The sequence below is a fragment of the Saccopteryx leptura genome, chromosome 3, assembly GCF_036850995.1.
Source record: "Saccopteryx leptura isolate mSacLep1 chromosome 3, mSacLep1_pri_phased_curated, whole genome shotgun sequence".
Classification (NCBI taxonomy): domain Eukaryota; kingdom Metazoa; phylum Chordata; class Mammalia; order Chiroptera; family Emballonuridae; genus Saccopteryx; species Saccopteryx leptura.
In genome coordinates this window covers 63,129,624-63,149,789 of record NC_089505.1, presented here as the reverse complement: position 1 = coordinate 63,149,789, position 20,166 = coordinate 63,129,624, and the positions used below count along the sequence as shown (strand labels likewise).

The following is a 20,166-nucleotide window of genomic DNA, read 5'->3' as shown; positions in this document are numbered from 1 at the left end:
TACAGTAGCATTAACTATATGCACCTCATTATGCAACAGAGCTCTAGAACTTTTTTATCTTGCAAAACTGACATTCTATACCCACTGAACAACTCCTTTTTCCTGCCCCCAGCCCCTGCAACCACCATTCTATTTTCTCTTTCAGTTTGACTACTTTCAGTAACTCATATATGTGGAATCTAGCAGCATTTGTCTTTTTGTGACTGGCTGATTTCACTAGGAAAAATATCCTCACGGTTCCTCCATGTTGTAGCATGTGACAGGACTTCAAAGTCCTTCCTTTTTAAGGCTGAATAATATTTCACTGCATTTACATACATTTTCTTTATACACTCATTAGACAGGCATTATGAGTATTTCCACATCACAGCTATGGTAAATAATACTGCAATGCACATGGTGTACAAGATCTAAAATCCATTCTCAACCCCTGGACTATTTTTGCCTCCAGGATCATACGAGGTCAGAAGAGTTCATTCATGAAGTCTTTTTCTTGTTTTGTTTTTACAGAGACAGAGAGAGAGTCAGAGAGAGAGATAGATAGGGATAGACAGGAACGGAGAGATGAGAAGCATCAATCATTAGTTTTTCGTTGCGCATTGCGACACCCTAGTTGTTCATTGATTGCTTTCTCATATGTGCCTTGATCACGGGCCTTCAGCAGACTGAGTAACCCCTTGCTCGAGCCAGCGACCTTGGGCCAAAGCTGGTGAGCTTTTGCTCAAACCAGATGAGCCCGCGCTCAAGCTGGTGACCTCGGGGTCTTGAACCTGGGTCCTTGGCATCCTAGTCTGACGCTCCATTCACTGCATCACCGCCTGGTTAGGCTGAAGTCTTTTTCTTTTTTAATGTTTTACTGATTTTTAGAGAGAGGAAGGGAGAGAGCACGGAAGAGACAGAAATAGCTGTTCCTGTATGTGCCCTAACTGGGGACTGAACCAGCAACCTCTGCGCTTCGGGACAATGCTCTAATCCAGTGGTCGACAAACTCATTAGTCAACAGAGCCAAATATCAACAGTACAACAATTGAAATTTCTTTTGAGAGCCAATTTTTTTTTTTTTTCTGAAGCTGGAAATGGGGAGGCAGTCAGACAGACTCCCGCATGCGCCCAACTGGGATCCACCCGGCACGCCCACCAGGGGGCGATGCTCTGCCCATCCGGGGCGTCACTCTGTCGCGACCAGAGCCACTCTAGTGCCTGGGGCAGAGGCCAAGGAGCCATCCCCAGCACCCGGGCCATCTTTTTGCTCCAATGGAGCCTCAGCTGCGGGAGGGGAAGAGAGAAACAGAGAGGGGGGGGGGGGTGGAGAAGCAGATGGGCTCTTCTCCTGTGTGCCCTGGCCGGGAATTGAACCCGGGACTCCTGCATGCCAGGCCGACGCTCTACCACTGAGCCAACCGGCCAGGGCCGAGAGCCAAATTTTTTAAACTTAAATTATATAGGTAGGTACATTCCTTATCAAGGTAGCGCCTGCACGTGGTATTTTGTGGAAGAGCCACACTCAAGGGGCCAAAGAGCCGCATGTGGCTCGCGAACCACAGTTTGCCAACCAAGGCTCTAACGAACTAAGCTATCCTGTCAGGGCTATGAAGTCTTTCATTCATACATTCAATTGTTAAGCTGTTAGGCCTAACTGCTGTGTGTAGGCCCTATAGTGCCCTCACAGCTCACAAGTCCAATATGGGGGACAGACCCACCCTGCAGTGATGAGCGAGGGTGGGCAGTGCTGGGATGGGGGACTCCAGAGGGATGCCTGACTCAGCCAGGGGGAAGTGGGGAGCTCGGCCTTGGGGCTTTCTGGAAGAGAAACCTAAGCTGGGAATTGTTTTTTTCCCACTTACATATCTTCAGGAGATTGTTTGTTTATGTAAATCACTGATTAAAGAAGAAAGTTCATAAGGGCAAGAACAGTGACAGGACCAATGCCCACTAGGGAGAGAGAGCAAGTACTGAGGACAAATCAGAAGCAGACAAGCTTGCTGGACACACCCACCTGGCATGCCACAGTTTACCTCAGCTTCTTCAAACCTCGCCTCTCAGCCTCTGTTTCAGCCCAAGAGTAAGATGAGAGACCCACACGTGTCTCCTTAAAGCAGACATAGCAGCTGCCCAGCCACTGCCACTGTCTACAGCTTGGTGGCTCAGATCTGAATGCTGACCACGTTCATGGATGGGGACAATGACTGCTTGTACAGGCCAGTACCACAAAGCACCCCATAGACAATGTTCTTGTTCTTAAAGCTCTGCCCTGTCACTCCCAGTGAGCGGGGCTGGTCATCACCACTGTCCCAAGAGGAAAATAAGGCTGAGGTAGCTCCCTGCTAACAAGGAGGAGAGCCTGGAGTCCCAGGCCTTATAGCAGGGGTCGGGAACCTATGGCTTGCAAGCCAGATGTGGCTTCTGATGGCTGCATCTGGCTCGCAGACAAATCTTTAATAAAAAAAATGTTAAAAATATAAAACAGCACTACCTCCTCCCTTCCTCTTTCCGCCATCTTTCTGTGCCGCCATAATGGTGCGCATGAATGTCCTGTCCGATGCTCTCAAGAGTATCAACAATGCCGAGAAGAGAGGCAGACGCCAGGTTCTCATTAGGCCATGCTCCAAAATCATCGCCCGGTTTCTAACTGTGATGATGAAGCACGGTTATATTGACGAATTTGAAATTATTGATGACCACAGGGCTGGGAAACTTGTTGTGAACCTCACAGGCAGGTTAAACAAGTGTCATTGTACTGACAACCTCAGCGGGCATCACGGACCATGAAGAAGCAAGACAAAACACACAGGAGGGAAAATCCTGGGATTATTTTTCTAGGGATGTAATACATTTATGCAAATAAAATGCCTCAAAGGACAAAAACAACAACAACAACATTCTCGCCTGACCAGGCAGTGGCGCAGTGGATAGAGCGTCGGATTGGGATGCAAAGGACCCAGGTTCAAGACCCTGGGTCATCAGCTTGAGCGCGGGCTCATCTGGTTTGAGCAAAAGCTCACCAGCTTGAACCCAAGGTTGCTGGCTCCAGCAAGGGGTCACTCAGTCTGCTGAAGGCCCACAGTCAAGGCACATATGAGAAAGCAATCAATGAACAACTAAGGTGTTGTAATGCACAACGAAAAACTAATGATTGATGCTTCTCATCTCTCCGCTCCTGTCTGTCTGTCCCTGTCTATCCCTCTCTCTGACTCACTCTCTGTCTCTGTAAAATATAAATAAACAAAATTTAAAAAAAAATATAAAACATTCTCACGCATTACAATCTATTCATTTCCTACCGCTCATGTTCATGGTTGCGGGTGGCTGGAGCCAATCACAGCTGTCCTCTGGGACAACACCAAATTTTTATTGGATAATGTGTAACATACACGGGTCGTTGTATGGCTCTCACGGAATTACATTTTAAAATATGTGGCGTTCATGGCTCTCTCAGCCAAAAAGGTTCCCGACCCCTGCCTTACAGTGACCCAACTCTAGCCCTCTTTCCTCTGCACCATTCATTGACCTGAATGCAAATTTGTGGTCTACCAGGTAATAACAAGTTCAGTAACAAAAGCTAGTGTTTACTGAGCAAGCTGCCCTAAGCAGGCCCACGCATAATGGTCTGTGCCCAATCTTCACTGAATACTCCAATGGCCCTGTGAGGGAACTGCTCTTGTCCCCACCATTTGCAGCAGACCATTAACTGGCAACCAACGTTCATCCATCTTCTCCAATAGTAACAGGACTCCTAATATATCTCGCACAAGGCCACCCAGAATAGTCTATACCTCTGCCTTTCCTGCAGCTGTATGTGACCATAGGACTACTTTCTGTCTAGTGGGATATGAGTCGAAGCATTATATGCAAGCATCTAGAAACTTTCTTAACAATGGCATGAGCACCTTGGTCCCGAGGGAAGACATATTGGCTAGAGCTTGAGCAGCCCTCTTAGGCCTTGAGACAACACTCTGAAGAGAAGCCATGCACAGCTAAACAACAAAATGGTCCCTGAGCAGAACTGTGTACCAAATAAAATTCTATTTTGTTTAAACCATTGATGTTTTAGGTCTCTATTATTCATAGCCAAACCAGATTCTACATGTTACAGTATTTCACACTTGGAAGAGGCAACCAGGCTCAGGAGTCAGTCACTCGTCAAAGGTCACAAATACGTAAGTAAAATCGCTGAAATTGCAACCCAGAGCTCTGTGACTACAAACTCTAAGGACCTAACCATTTGGCATGCTGCTTCACAGCTGTGTCATCTTGCTACACTTGGACAAATTGCTACACTTTTCTGAACTTCTATTTCTGTGGCAGAAAGTGTGGTGAAGAGCTAAGAGAGACCAAAGGTCAGAGAGCCAGATTAGAGCGCCAGCTCTGCCCTCCCGCTATGTGACTGTAGGCTATGACTCTGTGAGCCTCTAATACGAGATAAGAAACCTCCTTGCCAGGGCCGATAACTTGGTTGGTTAGAGCAGTGGTCCCCAACCCCCGGGGCCGCGGACCGGTACCGGTCCACAGAGAAAGAATAAATAACTTACATTATTTTCGTTTTATTTATATTTAAGTCTGAACGATATTTTATTTTTTAAAAATGACTAGATTCCCTCTGTTACATTCGTCTCGTAAGTTTGACAGTTATATTTAAAAATACCAGTTTTTACGCCGGTTGCATAATTTTATTTTGTGCATTTATCTGTCCCACCCTAAAGGCCAGTCCATGAAAGTATTTTCTGACATTAAACCGGTCCGTGGCCCAAAAAAGGTTGGGGACCACTGGGTTAGAGCACTGCTCCAAAGCACAGAGGTCACCAGTTCCATCCCCGGTCAGGGCACATACAGGAACTGACCAATGTTCCCGTCTGTCTCTCTCTTCCTCACTCTCTACAATCAATAAATAAAATTAAAAAAAAAAAAAAAAAAAAGAACCACCACCTCTTAGGTTGGGGTGAGGATTTAATAAAGCAGAGACACGTATTAAGTGCTTAGCACAGTGGTTAAAACATAAATGCTTAATAGTACTAGTTGTTATTGTCAGCATCACTTTTTTTTTAATTTATTAATTTTAGAGAGGAAAGGAGAAGGAGACAGACAGAAACATCAATCTGTTTCTGTATGTGCCCTGACTGAGGATGGAACTGGCTACCTTTGTAGATCAGAATGATGCTCTGACCAACCAAGCTATCCAGCCAGGGCTCAGCCTCACCTTTAACACAGGATCAATACCATTCTTTCAGGCCTGCTGAAAGGACTAGAAAGAGTATGCCAAAATAATAAGCGCTGGGTCTGCCTCCCCATAGGCCCTTAATAAATGGCAGCTATTCATTCCTGAGCACTGGTTGTGTTCCTGGCCCAATGCTGGGGCCTCAACTATAACCAACACAGGCCAGGCCCTGCCCTCATGGTCATGTTATAATTATTCTGACACCACCAGAAATGGGCTCTCCCTTTAGCCCAGTGGTTCATTCATGGGTGACAGCAGGCAAGAGAGGAGCTCTCAGAAATCCCTCCCTCAGGGAGAGCAGCCTGTCTTACTGGTGACTTTCAGGATTCAGAGAAATCGTGTATCTAAAGCTCTTCTCACATAGCCTAGTGCCCAAGAAGGACCAATTAAAATGATAATTGCTACTGTTACACTGTTTTTAGTTAGTCTATTCTTTCAAACCCTATTTGTTGGGCCCCAACTTGGGATGCAAATGTAACCCAAATATACCTAATCCTCAATCTTACAGAGCTGGATATGCAGTCAGCTGTGTGTCCTTCTACAAAGGGAAGGACAGGGAACCATGACAGCACTCATAGGGACACCTGACTGACCAAGTGAGGTGGATGAAGGAAGACTGCCTTATGGATTGAGATCTGACAGATGAGTAGGAGTTAACTAGGTATAGGAAGAATTCATGCAAAGGCCCTGTGGTCAGAAAAGGCTATATAATTCTGGGAGATAAACTTACACTCTTTATAATCTTTTGTGTTAGAGATAGTCATCTAGGCAGTGAGGATGCCAGATGGCTTGAGCAAAGGAATGAGACAGAGCAAGTGGCATGTGTCTGAAGGGGGGGCAAAAGCTGGACCACCTTGAAGGTTGTATTGAGGAACCTGGGTTTTCTCCAAGGGCACTAGGGAGCCACAGAGGAGTTCTGAGCAAGGGAGGGACAGGGTCGGCTTTGTGTTTTAGAAAGATCTCTCTGAATCCTTTGAGGACAGTGGGTTGGATGGAGCAAGACTTAAGGTCCGGAGACCAGGGAGGAGGCTATGGCAATGATACAGAAACAAAAATAGGAATGTCTATACAAATATCATCTAACAAGAAAACTGACCCTAGTACACAAGTGCAATCTCAAGCTGGAGTCTCAATGAAAGTAGGAGTCAAATACATAAACAAAGGGAGGCAAGACAGGCACAATGTGTGGTAGCAGAGACACAAAAAAGGACACTGGAACTACCCAAGGAAGAAGCTGACAGGCCAGTGGAGGACAGACCAAAAGGGCCATTTAGGTCATGGGATGAAGTCTGGTTTCCTCTCCCAAAGCAACTGAAGCGTCAAAGCATCAAACAGGAGAGGGAAGTGGTCAAAGTTCACTTAATGAATACTGATGCACCCCTGCAGGGTCCCAAGCCAACTGAGAGTGGCTGAGCTCTGGGCACTGTGAATATAGCAGTAAGCAAGACAGACAACATCCTGGAAGCAGCTGTCTGATATCTGGACTGCTCTGAGTGTTACAAAGACCTTCCTTCTTCCTGCTAACACCAGTTCTGTGCTGAGGCCACATCAAACACCACAGTATGTGTTAACAAACAGAATGCTGCAGGGTTTTACCAATGATTACATTGAAGAAATGACTGCATAATCTAAGAAACTGGGCTCTTATTCTGGCATATTTCCCAGCCTAAATTTCACCATGATGACCAGGGCCCCACCGTCTTAGGAGCTCTAACCCCCAGATTAGAGGTCAGTTACTCACAATCTTTTCATAGTACTCCCGCCGCCGCTCCGCCCTCTTCTTGTAGTCAACCATCATGCCTCGAAGCTTCCGCTCATGCTTCCTAGCTTCGTGCCACATTGTGGAGAGGCCAAGCCTGAGGCTTCAACCTGGGGGATGAGAAGGGAGTGTCAGATGGGCTGTAAAAACCATATGGGGAGAATCAAAGTCACCTACAAGTTGGTGACAGAGTAAATCCTGAATGCCAACTTCAGGGAGAGCAAGTAAGGCTGCAGAACCGTGCACCAGATCCTGGGGCATATCCCTGACAACTCTGATCCAGTACCTTGGGTATTCTGACACCCCCCCCCCTCCCTCAAGTGATTCTAGAGTGAGCATCCATCTCTCAGAAAGGACTGTCCTGGGTTCAAGGCGCTGGAGTGAAGAATAAGAGGTTTTGGAATAGAAAAAGCAAGTGTCTGGAGGCAGATCCTAAGCAATTGGGGACTGGAGGTCAATGGAGGGGGAAGAGCTGAAATGGCTCCCACCAGGAGCCATCCGTGGAGATGGGTATGGGTTGTAGAGTGAAGATAAAGGCAGGTGGAAGAAAAGGGGGAAAACTGTGTTAAGAGAGTAGCTGTATGGAGGTGGAGATTGAGGGCAGGTGGAGGAAGACGACGACGACGCTTGTGGGGGCAGGCAGAGGAGAAACACGGGAGAGTGCTGTTTTTCTTTACAGCACTGCTGAGGTCTAAAGACGGAATCTGAATGGGGCCAGGGTGAAACAGGCAGCCGAGGCTGAGCGAGGCGAAGCTGGCAGGCGAGAGGAAGTGGACCGAGTTTAGAGGCAAGGTTCGTGGACGGGGTGCAAGGGGGAAGCCCGAGGGTTTGGACAGGGTTCGAGGACTGGGGTGTGGGCCTGAGGGTTCGAGCTAAGTTTTTTTGACACAGGGCGGGACCTGTGGCCAGCTGCAGAGTCCGCCGCGGCGAGTTCCGGCCCACGGCGGAGGCAGGGGCGCGGCCTGAGGCCTGGCAGGCCGGGGGAGGTGAGGGCTGTGAAGCCCTCGGCGCTGGGACCGAGCAGAGGCTCACAGAAGCCCGGAGAGGCGCGGAGGCAAAGGCGAAGCGGGACTCACGCCGCCCAAACGCTAGGACGTCCGGGCCCGACGCCTGCACTCACCGCCTCGTCGCCGCCAGCCACCGATACGCTCGCGCGCGGCCCGCACCGGAAACGGAAGTGGGAGGCCGCGCGAAGGGGCGGGGCGGAGCATGGCAGAACGCGCTTCCGCTACGGCGAGGGGCGGGGCCGAGAGGGGAGGGCGGGGAGAAATGGAGGTAGCCGAGCCTGCAGAATTTGAGCGTAAAGGAAACGAGACCCCCAAGGCTCAGAGCGCATCTTTATTGGGAAGACTGAAAAACTGATCCGCTATCTTCATGGGGAAGAAGGGCTGGAGTTCTGCACCGTCCACCTATATGCACAGTCTTCAGAATCATCCGGGAAAAGGTGTCCCCAATTGTGGGGGCTGAGTGCATGGGAGTGAAGTCCCTTTTCCTCTCTGCACTCAGTTTTCTCACTTGTAAAATGGGCTCAGGGGAAACCTGTGCTGCAGAGCTTCTTGCCGATGCTGAAGAAGTCCGATTCAGAAGTATGAGGAGATTGGGAGACCTGACCAAGTGTATCCCAAGGGGATTGGGGTACTGACCATCCTGGTTGGGTTTTCATGGCCCCTTCCACCTTCCCTCTCACCCAGTGCCTTTATTCTGGCACCAAGGGGGCTACGTGGCCTCAGGGCCAGGGGACAGGAGGCCACCCCCAAAGGCCGCCTCACGGTACTGGTTGGGAAACATGTTGCTGCCCACAAGGCTGGCAGTGCCCCCGTCCCCAGGAACTGGAGTCTGGTATGAGTCCAGTGTCAGAGGCTCAGGGTCAGGTGGTTCCCCAACCGTGGCCCCTGCCACCCCATTGCCTGTGACAGCGCTGGCAAGTGGTGGTGCTGGGGGCAGCATGTCCAGCATAGTAAAGAGCATGGGGGTCGTGGTTTCATAGGGAAAGCTGTCGTCCAGGAGGTCCGTTCCCCCAGGGGGCTCCAGGCCAGGGAGGGACACGGCACTGGGGAAGAAGTCTGTGTCTGGCAGCAGAGCTGATGGTGGGAGGAACGGGCCTGCAGGGAAGGAAGCATAGTGGGTTTTAGAGTCAGCTTCTGGCCACGTTCTAATTCAAATGGTTAGTACCATGCTACATGTATTATCAGGATGGCTTGCTTTCACCCCAAGGAGAACAAGGGTTGCAACAATACTCCTACAGTGCTGGGAAGTTTTTCCAAAGAACGAGGAAGAAGAGGCTCAAAGGCCCTCCTAAATATAAAGACAACCAGCCTGACCAGGCGGTGGCACAGTGGATAGAGCGTCAGACTGGGATGTGGAGGACCTAGGTTCGAGACCCTGAGGTCACTAGCTTGAGCACGGGTTCATCTGGTTTGAGCAAAAGCTCACCAGCTTGGACCCAAGGTCGCTGGCTTGAGCAAGGGGTTACTCGCTCTGCTGTAGCCCCATGGTCAAGACACATCTGAGAAAGCAATCAATGAACAACTAAGGTGTCACAATGAAAAACTGATGATTGATGATTCTCATCTCTCTCCATTCCTGTCTGTCTGTCCCTATCTATCCCTCTCTCTGACTCACTCTCTGTCTCTGTAAAAAAATAAATAAATAAAAAGACAGCCAAAAAGTGATATCTATACCATGGGAGTGCCAAATGAGAAGTCATCAGTCTCCAAACTGGAAGGTAAAATGACAAACATCATTATAGGAGGACCACTTTTTCCTGAGACAAGACTAACCTCACCAGCAAAGGCTGATTATGCTTATCTCAGGGCTGCCAGGGCTCTATTTCCCAGCTTCCCTTGTAGCTCCATATGCACATGTGACTCTGTTCTGCTGCCTGGATGTGGGCATGATGGTTGCAGCCACAGCACACATTTGACCCACAAGATGGAAACTGTGAGTTGAAAAAGGAATATATTTGGGACTCTGGTAATCATGCAGCTACCAAGACATCCCTGGGCCACCTACTTCTGGACTGTGTTTACATGAGAGGACAAAATTCTGTCCAATTGAAGCCCCTGATATTTTGGGTTTTGCTGTGAATACCATTAAACATAATCATAACAAATGCAGGTGCCTGGCCTGCAGTGGCACAGTGGATAGACCATCAACCTGAAACGCTGAGGTTGGAAACCCTGGGCTTACTTGATCAAGGCAAATATGACAAGCAATCAATGAACAACTAAAGTGAAGCAACTGAGTTGATACTCCTCGCTCTCCTACCCTATTGTGTCAAATCAGTAAATCAAATCTTTAAAAAATGCAAGTGTCGGCCCTGGCTGGTTGGCTCAGCGGTAGAGCGTCGGCCTGGCGTGCGGGGGACCCGGGTTCGATTCTCGGCCAGGGCACATAGGAGAAGCGCCCATTTGCTTCTCCACCCCCACCCCCTCCTTCCTCTCTGTCTCTCTCTTCCCCTCCCGCAGCCAAGGCTCCATTGGAGCAGGGATGGCCCGGGCGCTGGGGATGGCTCCTTGGCCTCTGCCCCAGGCGCTAGAGTGGCTCTGGTCTCGGCAGAGCAACGCCCCGGAGGGGCAGAGCATCGCCCTCTGGTGGGCAGAGCGTCACCCCTGGTGGGCGTGCCGGGTGGATCCCGGTCAGGCGCATGCAGGAGTCTGTCTGTCTCTCCCGTTTCCAGCTTCAGAAAAATACAAAATAAAAATAAAAAAAATAAATAAATAAAAAATGCAAGTGTCCCTGATTTCTGACAAGTTTCTAACATATGGACACAGTCACTGTGCTAAATAACTGTGTGACATAACCTCAATAAATTCTATAAAGGATGCAGAGAGGTAGGGTTTCCATCTGACAGATGAGTAAACTAAGGCCCAAACAGATCACACAGTGGCTAAATTGTGGTCTCAGAATTCAAACACAGTCTGATTCCAGAAGCCATTCATCTAACCATTATACTATAGTGCCAGGGCAGCTTTGCCCCAAGAACGAGAAAGGGGGGCTTTAGACATTGGGAAACTGGGGTGATGGAGGGAGTAGATGAATGGCAGGTGGCTGATGAGGAGGGGCTTTGGGGGTTAGGGATTGGAGATGGACGAAATGGGCTAGGGCTGGGAACTGCTGGGCATTGGCTGCCTGTTGCAGTGGGGTGGGGGGAAAACAGATGGTGGTACAATCTCCAGAGTGGGAACTGGCTGGGAGCTGGGTGTCCTGGGGCAGCGAGGTGTTGGCGACAATGTTCTTAGAGCTAGTGGTCAGCAAGTGGTAGGTCTCTGATGGCAACCAGATAGGGTAGGAGTTCATGGGGACTGGAGGCTGGCATGTGAATTGAAGGCAGGGGGAGAAGAGGTCAGAGGATGGTTGGGCTAGAGGCAGGCTCTGAATTTAAGGTCGGCTGCCTCAGAAAACCACCCCCATTTATCCATCTCCTCCCTAGTACCTGTTTCACACTCACTGTCACTCATCTATACAGATGCCCAGATGCAACTCCCTGCTCCACCATGGACTAACTGAGTGACCTTAGACAAGAGACTCTGCCTCTCTGAGCTTCAGTTTTCTCACCAGTGAAACGGGGACTGGTGGGGAATGATAGCACCCATCTTGCCGGGTACACAGAACACTTATTAGCATATCATACAGTGTCTGTAAAATAAATACATAAAAAATGTAAAAAACCAGTGAGGTAGGTATGTGGTGAGACTTTTCAGGTGTGCCTCTGAGGCCCTGAGAGGTAGAGCAACTTGGCAAAGGTCACATAGCAAGTAGTTGGTCCAGCAGAGATCAGAGCCTCCGAACTGCACCCAGAGCAGCTCTCCTTCCCACTTTATGTTGCTGGCTAACCAGTGTGTCACTGGCCTTGTGGGAGCTTTTGAGGGGCCAGAAGAAGCGAGAAAAGCAGGGCTGCAGCTCACCTGCAGCCCACCCTAAAGGGCAGAGGCTGGCACAGAGCCAGGACCCACCTGAGCCGTGGCTGGGCAGGAAGTGGTCCAGGAAAGCCGGCTTTTTCCTCCGCCGCTTGCTCTCGATGCCATGGGGGTCTGAGGGAAGGCAGAGACGAGGACCCCTGAATCCCAAGAGCCCTTCCTCCCCAGCGTGGGGCAAGACAGGGCAGTGGTGTCAGTCATCCCCTGCCAGGGACTGGATATGGGTGTGGGAAGGGGCAGAGGGGGACATACCAGAGCTGTTTAGCTCCCCAAGGACATCAGGCATCCCCCGTTTCCGCTTCTTGTCCACGCCGTAGCTGTCTGTTCAGAAGACATCAGGGACATAAAGAGTAATCTATCAGACCATTTGGGGATTGTTGAGCTCTTCTAGTTCTTGGCCAACAAATGCAAATAGATGCCCACATACTCATCAGAATAAAACCCAACCAGCTTGACCTATGGTGAACAGTGGATAAAGCGTCAACCTGAAATGCTGAGGTCCCTGGTTCAAAACCCTGGGCTTGCCCAGTGAAGGCTCATATGAGAAGCAACTACACTGCTCACAAAAACTATCTGCACTGCTCAGGGAACGTGCAGATACTCCAGTACTTTTAGCCTTTTGTATGGTGCATTTTCACCAATGAAATAAAAGTTGGGTTTGTATCTCATTTGCATAATTGAACAACATTCTTTGGCTTGTTTGCTTTTCTGATGTTCTTGTTTAATAAAAAAAATCAAATGCTTCTTTTTATCACTTCATATTCATTTGGAAATATCCCCTAATTTCTGTGAGCAGCATACTATAGGTTGATGCTTCCCACACCTTCCCCTGCCTTCTTTCTCTCTTTATCCTTTTCCTAAAATCAATAAATAAAATCTTAAAGAAAAATACAAAACCCAACCAAATCCATTTCTAGCCACACTGATTTTTGTTGTTCTTAGAATACTCCAGGCACCATCCTGCCTCAGGGCTTTTGCACTTGCTGTTCTAACTGCTTAAAACACTCTTCCTCAACTCCCACCCTTTCCCTGGGGAACTATTTAGACATCCTCCTATCCTCAGTTCAGCCTTCCCCTCCACCAGGAAGCCCTCCTTGACCCCAAAATCTGAGTAAGGTGCTCACTCTGGGCAATCTGAGTCTCCTGAGCAATTCCATCCCAGACTTGTCCACTCTTGTTATCACTGTATGGGAACGGGTCTACCCTCTATAGGACTGAGACTCGTGAGGGTAAGGCTGGAGCGATTTGGTCACCGCTGTGACCTCAGTACTACCTAGCACAGGGCCAAGCATGAGCAGCTGTGATGAGGAGAGACATGATTAATCCTCTCAAAATGCCACGATGTGGGTACTATTATTATTTCTATTTTGCACAGGAGAACTCTGAGAGGCCAAGGTCATACAGCCCATAAGGAGCAGAGCCAGGATTTAAACTCCAGTCTGTGTAGCTCTGAGTCTGCATTCTACTTCTGACTTTTCTCCTTTCTCATCAGAGTTGCCCCAAGCGAGGTCAAAGACCTGGTCTCCGGGGCAGTGGGTCACCCTGCGTTGCTGTGTTTACCATGGTCCCGAGGCAGGTATGTGAAGGGCAGAGGCTCGCTGCAGACCCCGTCGGTGAGCCGCTGCAGGAAGACATTGACTGTCACAGGTTCAACAATCTCCAGGTCCTCATATGGCGGTGTCTTGAACACGATGGCGATCTGGCGGTGCACGTCGGCCTGGGAGAAATCAGCCCGGCCTTCCCAGGTGGCCCTGCTGAACACCACCGATATATCCTCTGTGGGAAAGTAGGAACATCAGCAAAGCAAAGACTCTGGCCCACTGGGCCCCCAGCTCACTCAGTCTCCCCAAAATCAAAATTAATGTTCCTAAGACTAAAATTAATCATTGTGGGAGCTAACCTTTGGTTGAGCACCTACTGTGTGTCAGTCACTATCCTTTTTTTTTTTTTTTTTTTTGTATTTACAGAGACAGAGAGAGAGTCAGACAGAGGGACAGACAGAGGGACAGACAGACAGGAATGGAGAGAGATGAGAAGCATCAATCATTAGTTTTCCGTTATGACACCTTAGTTGTTCATTGATTGCTTTCTCATATGTGCCTTGACTGTGGGGCTACAGCAGAGCGAGTAACCTCTTGCTCGAGCCAGCGACCTTCGGTCCAAGCTGGTGAGCTCTGCTCAAACCAGATGAGCCCACACTCAAGCTGATGACCTCGGGGTCTCAAACCTGGGTCCTCCGCATCCCAGTCCAACGCTCTATCCACTGCGCCACCGCCTGGTCAGGCACTATCCATTTTTTTATTTATTATTTTAGATTTTATTTATTGATCTTAGAGAATAGAGGGAGAGAGGGGGAGAGAGAAAGAAAGAAAGGAGGGGCAGGGTGGTGAGGAATGGGAAGCATCAACTCATAGTTTTTGCTTTTCGTATGTGCCTTCACCGACCAAGCCCGGGGTTTCAAACCAGTGACCTCAGAATTCCAGGTCGATGCTTTATCAACTGCGCCACCACAGGTCAGGCTTATTTACACCTTTTAACAACCCAGTAGAATTAATATTTCCACTGTGTCAGGAGCCCCCATGACCACTGTCAGGTTCAGTGATTCACAAAGGGGCCTCACAGAACTCCACCTATAGTCTATACTCATGGCTATGATTTATTACAGCAAAAAGAGAACAAGCACCCTCAGGCAAGGGAAAAGGTGCCTGGAGCAAAGTCCAGAGGAAACCAGGTTCAAGCTTCCAAGAGTCTTTTCCCAGTGGAGTCACACTGGACATGCCAGTTCCCCCCAGTGACGAAATGTGACAACATACACGAAATACTGTCTATCAGGGAAACTTTTTAGACACTCAGAGCCCAGGGTTTTTAGTGGGTTCTGGTCACCTAAGTATCCTCCACCTTGCACACACCCAAATCCAGGCTCCCAGAAGGAAAGCAGGTCTTTTACACAAACCATGCTGCTCATACAAACAGTGTAGGCATGGCAAACCACTGTTATCATTCAGGAAACAGTAGGGCCCCTTTCAAAATACAAGTTCACAGAAGCTAGCCAAGGGCCAACCTTGTAAGCAGACCTTTCAAAATATAACAGTCTTAGGCCTGACCAGGTGGTGGCGCAGTGGATAGAGCGTTGGACTGGGATGTGGAGGACCCAGGTCTGAGACCCCAGGTCGCCAGCTTGAGCGCGGGCTCATCTGGTTTGAGCAAAAGCTCACCAACTTGGACCCAAGGTCTCTGGCTCTAGCAAGGGGTTACTCAGTCTGCTGAAGGCCCACGGTCAAGGCAAATATAAGAACGCAATCAATGAACAACTAAGGTGTTGCAACGAAAAACTGATGATTGATGCTTCTCATCTCTCTCCGTTCCTGTCTATCTGTCCCTATCTATCCCTCTCTCTGATTCTCTGTCCCTGTTAAAAAAAAGTATGTCTCAGATCTGCTATGTTAACTCTCCTTTTCTTAAAGAAAAAAATTTTAATTTATTAATTTATTTCAGAGAGAGGAAGGGGAGGAGAGAGAGAGAGAGAGACAAACTTCAGTTTGTTGTTCCACTTATTAATGCACTCACTGGTTGATTTTGTATGTGCCCTGACTGGGGATCAAAGCGCAACCCTGAGGTATCAGGACCACGCAATAACCAAACGAGCTACCTGGCCAGGGCGATGCTTTTCTACATACCAACTTTAAATATGGAAGAAACTGAGGCTTGGAGGGGTTAAGAGACTTATCCACGGTCACAGCCAGTAGGGAATAGTCAGGATTCAGAATGCTATTCTGCCTGCTATTCCTTTTCTTATCTTATTGCATAGCCTCTCTCATCACAGCAACACCACATACTGAGGCTTTATATGTGTCAGGCACACACAGATTACCTCTAAGTCACAACAACCCTATAAAGAAGGTACATTTAGGAGCTCCATTACACAGAGGAGGAAGCAAAGGCACAGAGAGGTAAAGTCATTTGTTCAGGGTCACACAGTGAGCAAAAAGTAGAGCCAACATGGAAACCCAGGCAGGCTGAGCTCTTCACCACCAGCTCTGCCAGGGCTTGGGGAAGTTAGCTGACATCTCTAGGCCTAGTTTCCTCACCTTAACAAAGGAAAAATCATAGTACCTACTTCACAGGGTTCTAAGAGGATTAAACAAATCACTTAATGTAAGGAGCTTAGACGAGGTGCTCAGTCTATATTAAGTATGTAATAAGTGCTCAGTCTATATTAAGCATGAGTGTTCCTATTAGCAAAGTATTAACTCCAGGCCTGGAACTCAGAAAATTATCAGAAAATGCTAACTCTTTATAGTGTACTTCTTGGATGGTTGGGATCCCTTGTCTTCCAACCAGTGACTCATTTTAATGCTGAGGAAATGGAGGCTCAGGAGGGAAAGGTACCTGCCTGAATTGGCTAGTCAATAAATGGTGGAGCAGGACTCATACCTGCCTCTAGTTATTCACCCATACCTGGAATGGTTTTCCTGCCCTGGTCCCAACTTTGAGACCACTAACAATCCCCTCGCAACTCCTCAGATGTCAGCTCAAATGTCACCTCCTCTGGGAAGCCTTCCCAGATTCCTAGACCATGTCTGGTCTTCCTGTTGTTCAGTCTCAGCACTTTGTTTTCTTCCCTGTCGGCATTCCCCACATTGGTAACTTGTATCTCTGTCCCTCCCTCCCATTGAACTAAGACCCCTCTGAGGCCCGGAACTGTCTCTGCCACTGCTGTGTCCCAGCACTGCCCAGCACAAGACCTAGCATGGGCCAGTACAGAGGAGCCACCCTCTGTGGCTCAAAATTTCTTAAGAACGTCCCACTCCTGGGTATATATCTAAACAACTGAAGATGGGTGTTCACTCTAAAATTTGTCCATGAATATTCACGCACTATTCAGAATAGTCAAGAGGTAGAAATCATCCAAATGCCCATCAACAGATGAATGGACAAACAAAATGTGGTGGAGTCATACATAAGATGGAATAGTATTCAGCCATAGAAAGGAGTGAAGCACTGACACAGATCACAACATGGGTGAAACACAATGCTGAGTGAAGGAAGCCAGACACACAAGGTCACGTAGTATATGATCCTGTTTATATGAAATGTCCACAACAGGCAAATCCAGAGACAGAACACAGATTAGCAGGTGCCAGGGACTGGAGGAGGGGGTAACAGGGAGTGACTGCTAAAGGATACAGGGTTTCTTCCGTTTTTCTTTTTTTGATGAAGAATGTGGATAGTTTCTTTCTGAGGTATGCAATTGTCTTGGAACAAACAGTGATAGTGGCACAACCTTGCAAATACACACTCACACAGGTATTGATCGACTTATGACCATTCGACTTTACGACCACAATAGCTAGCCACCACTGCTCCGCATCTGGTGCAAGTGTTGCCCAGCTGGGCATACGACAGTGTGGACCAGCTTCCAGCAGCACTACCATCTCTGCATGCACCATTTCAACTCTTATCCCAGACTCGGTACAGCAATTTGTGTTTTGTGTCTTGGATATTTTTCATCAAACCCCTTCCAAGATGTCTACCAAGAGGAAATTGTCTTTGTCTATGCCTCAGCCTGCCAAGAAGGAAAGAAAGGCCATCGATCTCAACACAAAAATAAAGGTAATTAAGCAGTATGAAGGAGGAAAAAAAGTGAATGTGATCACACATGACATGAAGTTATCACACTTGATTGTGTCCACGATTTTGAAAGATAAAGAATTCGTGAAGCTGTGAAAGGTTCTGCACCCATGCGATCAACAGTTATAACAAAGAAACAAAATGGTGTAGAGATGATACAAATGGCATAAAATGAACAAATTATGATATATAACAATAATGAAAGAAAATTATGATAAAATATGACTTAAAGATTTTTATAGGCCTGACCTATGGTGGCGCAGTGGATAAAGCGTCAACCTGGAAATGCTGAGGTCGCCGGTTCGAAACCCTGGGCTTGCCTGGTCAAGGCACATATGGGAGTTGATGCTTCCAGCTCCTCCCCCCTTCTCTCTCTCTCTGTCTCTCTCTCCTCTCTCTCCCTCTCTGTCTCTCTCTCTCTTTCTCCTCTCTAAAAATAAATAAATAAAAATTAAAAAGATTTTTATAACATCATTTCACAGTACTGTACATATAGCCTACTCAACTTACGACCAAATCATGTTATGACCAGTCTGTCAGAACCAATCGTGGTCATAAATCGAGCACTAGCTGTAAATGTCACTGAACTGTACACTTTAAAATGCTTTAAATGGTCTTTTTAAAAAGTGAATCTTGTAGCCAAAAAAAAATTAGTAAAAAAAAAAAAAAAAGGTTTTTTTCCTGATAACCTCATGTGTGCTTGGCCCTGGACCGGGTGGTCTTGGGGACACAGTTGCTCACCAAGACAGTGCCAGGTCCTGCCTGTCCTTATGACCCAGTGGGGGAGACAGACATTAGCTATATAATCACACAACCTGAGAAAGGCTGTGGGGATCCTGCTGGCTGTGGCAGTTTCTCCCACTCTCCTCCCCTCTCAATGCCCTCTTACTACTTTTGTCCCTCTAACAACCACACCTATTTCTGCCTCAGGGCCTTTGCACTTGCTGTTCCTTGCTCTAGAATACTTTTCCCCATACAGCCACATAATCCTTCATGCCTCTAATGTCATCTCCCGAGAGGGGTCCTCCATGGCCACCTTAGTAAAATTATGCCCCACAACCCCTCTAGCCATTCTTCTCTATCCCCTTTCCCAGTATTATTTTTCTCCAAATACTACCTTTTCACATCTTCTGGAATTTTTTTCAATTCTCTTTATTGTTTTTCCTCCAAGAAGAAATGATGAACAGCACAGTCTGCCTCAATTCAAATCTTTCTTTTTTTTTTTTTTTACAGAGACAGAGTCAGACAGAGGGATAGATAGGGACAGACAGACAGGAATGGAGAGAGATGAGAAGCATCAATCATCAGTTTTTCGTTTTGACACCGTAGTTGTTCATTGATTGCTTTCTCATATGTGCCTTGACCGTGGGGCTACAGCAGACCAAGTAACCCCTTGCTCGAGCCAGTGACCTTGTGTCCAAGCTGGTGAGCTTTGCTAAAACCAGATGAGCCCGCGCTCAAGCTGGCGACCTCGGGGTCTCAAACCTGGGTCCTCCGCATCCCAGTCTGATGCTCTATCCGCTGCGCCACCGCCTGGTCAGGTATTTTTTTGTGGGTTTTTTTTTTTTTTTTTTTTTTTTGCGTTTTTCTGAAGCTGGAAACAGGGAGAGACAGTCAGACAGACTCCCGCATGCGCCCGACGGGGATCCACCCGGCACGCCCACCATGGGGCGACGCTCTGCCCACCAGGGGGCGATGCTCTGCCCATCCTGGGCATCGCCATGTTGCGACCAGAGCCACTCCAGCGCCTGGGGCAGAGGCCACAGAGCCATCCCCAGCGCCCGGGCCATCCCTGCTCCAATGGAGCCCCGGCTGCGGGAGGGGAAGAGAGAGACAGAGAGGAAGGCGCGGCAGAGGGGTGGAGAAGCAAATGGGCGCTTCTCCTATGTGCCCTGGCTGGGAATCGAACCCGAGTCCTCCGCACGCTAGGCCGACGCTCTACCGCTGAGCCAACCGGCCAGGGCCTTATTTATTTTTTTAAATTATTTTTATTTATTTATTCATATTAGAGAAGAGAGGCAGAGAGAGAGATACAGAGAAAGAAGGGAGGAGCAGGAAGCATCAACTCCCATATATGCCTTGACCAGACAAGCCAGGGTTTCAAACCGGCAACCTCAGCGTTACAGGTCGACACTTTATCTACTGCACCACCACAGGTCAGACGAAAGGTGCATACTATACCTGGGGAAGCACAGTAGTTCCTAATAGTTTTTTGAGGTAGAGCCTATTATTATAATACCCATTTTACAGGTGGGGAAACTGAGGCACAGAAAGGTTAAGTAACTTGTTCAAGGTCACACAGCTAGGCAGATAGAAATAAGATTTGATGACCAGGCGGTGGCACAGTGGATAGAGCGTCAGAATGGGACGCGGAGGACCCAGGTTTGAGACCCCAAGGTCGCCAGCTTGAGCGCGGGCTCATCTGGTTTGAGCAAAGCTCACCAGCTTGGACACAAGGTCACTGGCTCGAGCAAGGGGTTACTTGGTCTGCTGTAGCCCCACGGTCAAGGCACATATGAGAAAGCAATCAATGAACAACTACGGTGTCAAAACGAAAAACTGATGATTGATGCTTCTCATCTCTCTCCGTTCCTGTCTGTCTATCCCTATCTATCCCTCTCTCTGACTCTCTCTGTCTCTGTAAA

The 20,166-nt window shown here is 48.3% G+C and overlaps 2 protein-coding genes and 1 pseudogene across 5 annotated transcripts in view; 1 reads left to right on the top strand and 2 right to left on the bottom strand.

The window, feature by feature from the left end:
* Positions 1-8,137, bottom strand: part of CLASRP (CLK4 associating serine/arginine rich protein) — a 30,180-nt gene extending 22,043 nt beyond the window's left edge. For all 4 annotated transcript variants that reach the window (XR_010750079.1, XM_066373695.1, XM_066373696.1 and 1 more), the window contains exons 1-2: positions 8,092-8,137; positions 6,954-7,081 (exon numbers count right to left, since the gene is read on the bottom strand). Coding sequence is in view for 3 of the 4 variants with exons in the window: in XM_066373695.1 (XP_066229792.1) it covers positions 6,954-7,052 (99 nt within the window). In the remaining variant the exon portion in view is untranslated. The remainder of the gene's footprint in view (positions 1-6,953; positions 7,082-8,091) is intronic.
* LOC136399003 (small ribosomal subunit protein uS8-like) lies at positions 2,476-2,820 on the top strand (annotated as a pseudogene).
* A 162-nt stretch (positions 8,138-8,299) lies between the features above and the next one.
* RELB (RELB proto-oncogene, NF-kB subunit) overlaps positions 8,300-20,166 on the bottom strand; it is a 39,269-nt gene continuing 27,402 nt past the window's right edge. The window contains exons 8-11 of the mRNA XM_066373671.1: positions 13,451-13,666; positions 12,143-12,211; positions 11,927-12,004; positions 8,300-9,073 (exon numbers count right to left, since the gene is read on the bottom strand). Coding sequence (XP_066229768.1) covers positions 8,688-9,073; positions 11,927-12,004; positions 12,143-12,211; positions 13,451-13,666 — 749 coding nt within the window. The 3' untranslated portion in view covers positions 8,300-8,687. The remainder of the gene's footprint in view (positions 9,074-11,926; positions 12,005-12,142; positions 12,212-13,450; positions 13,667-20,166) is intronic.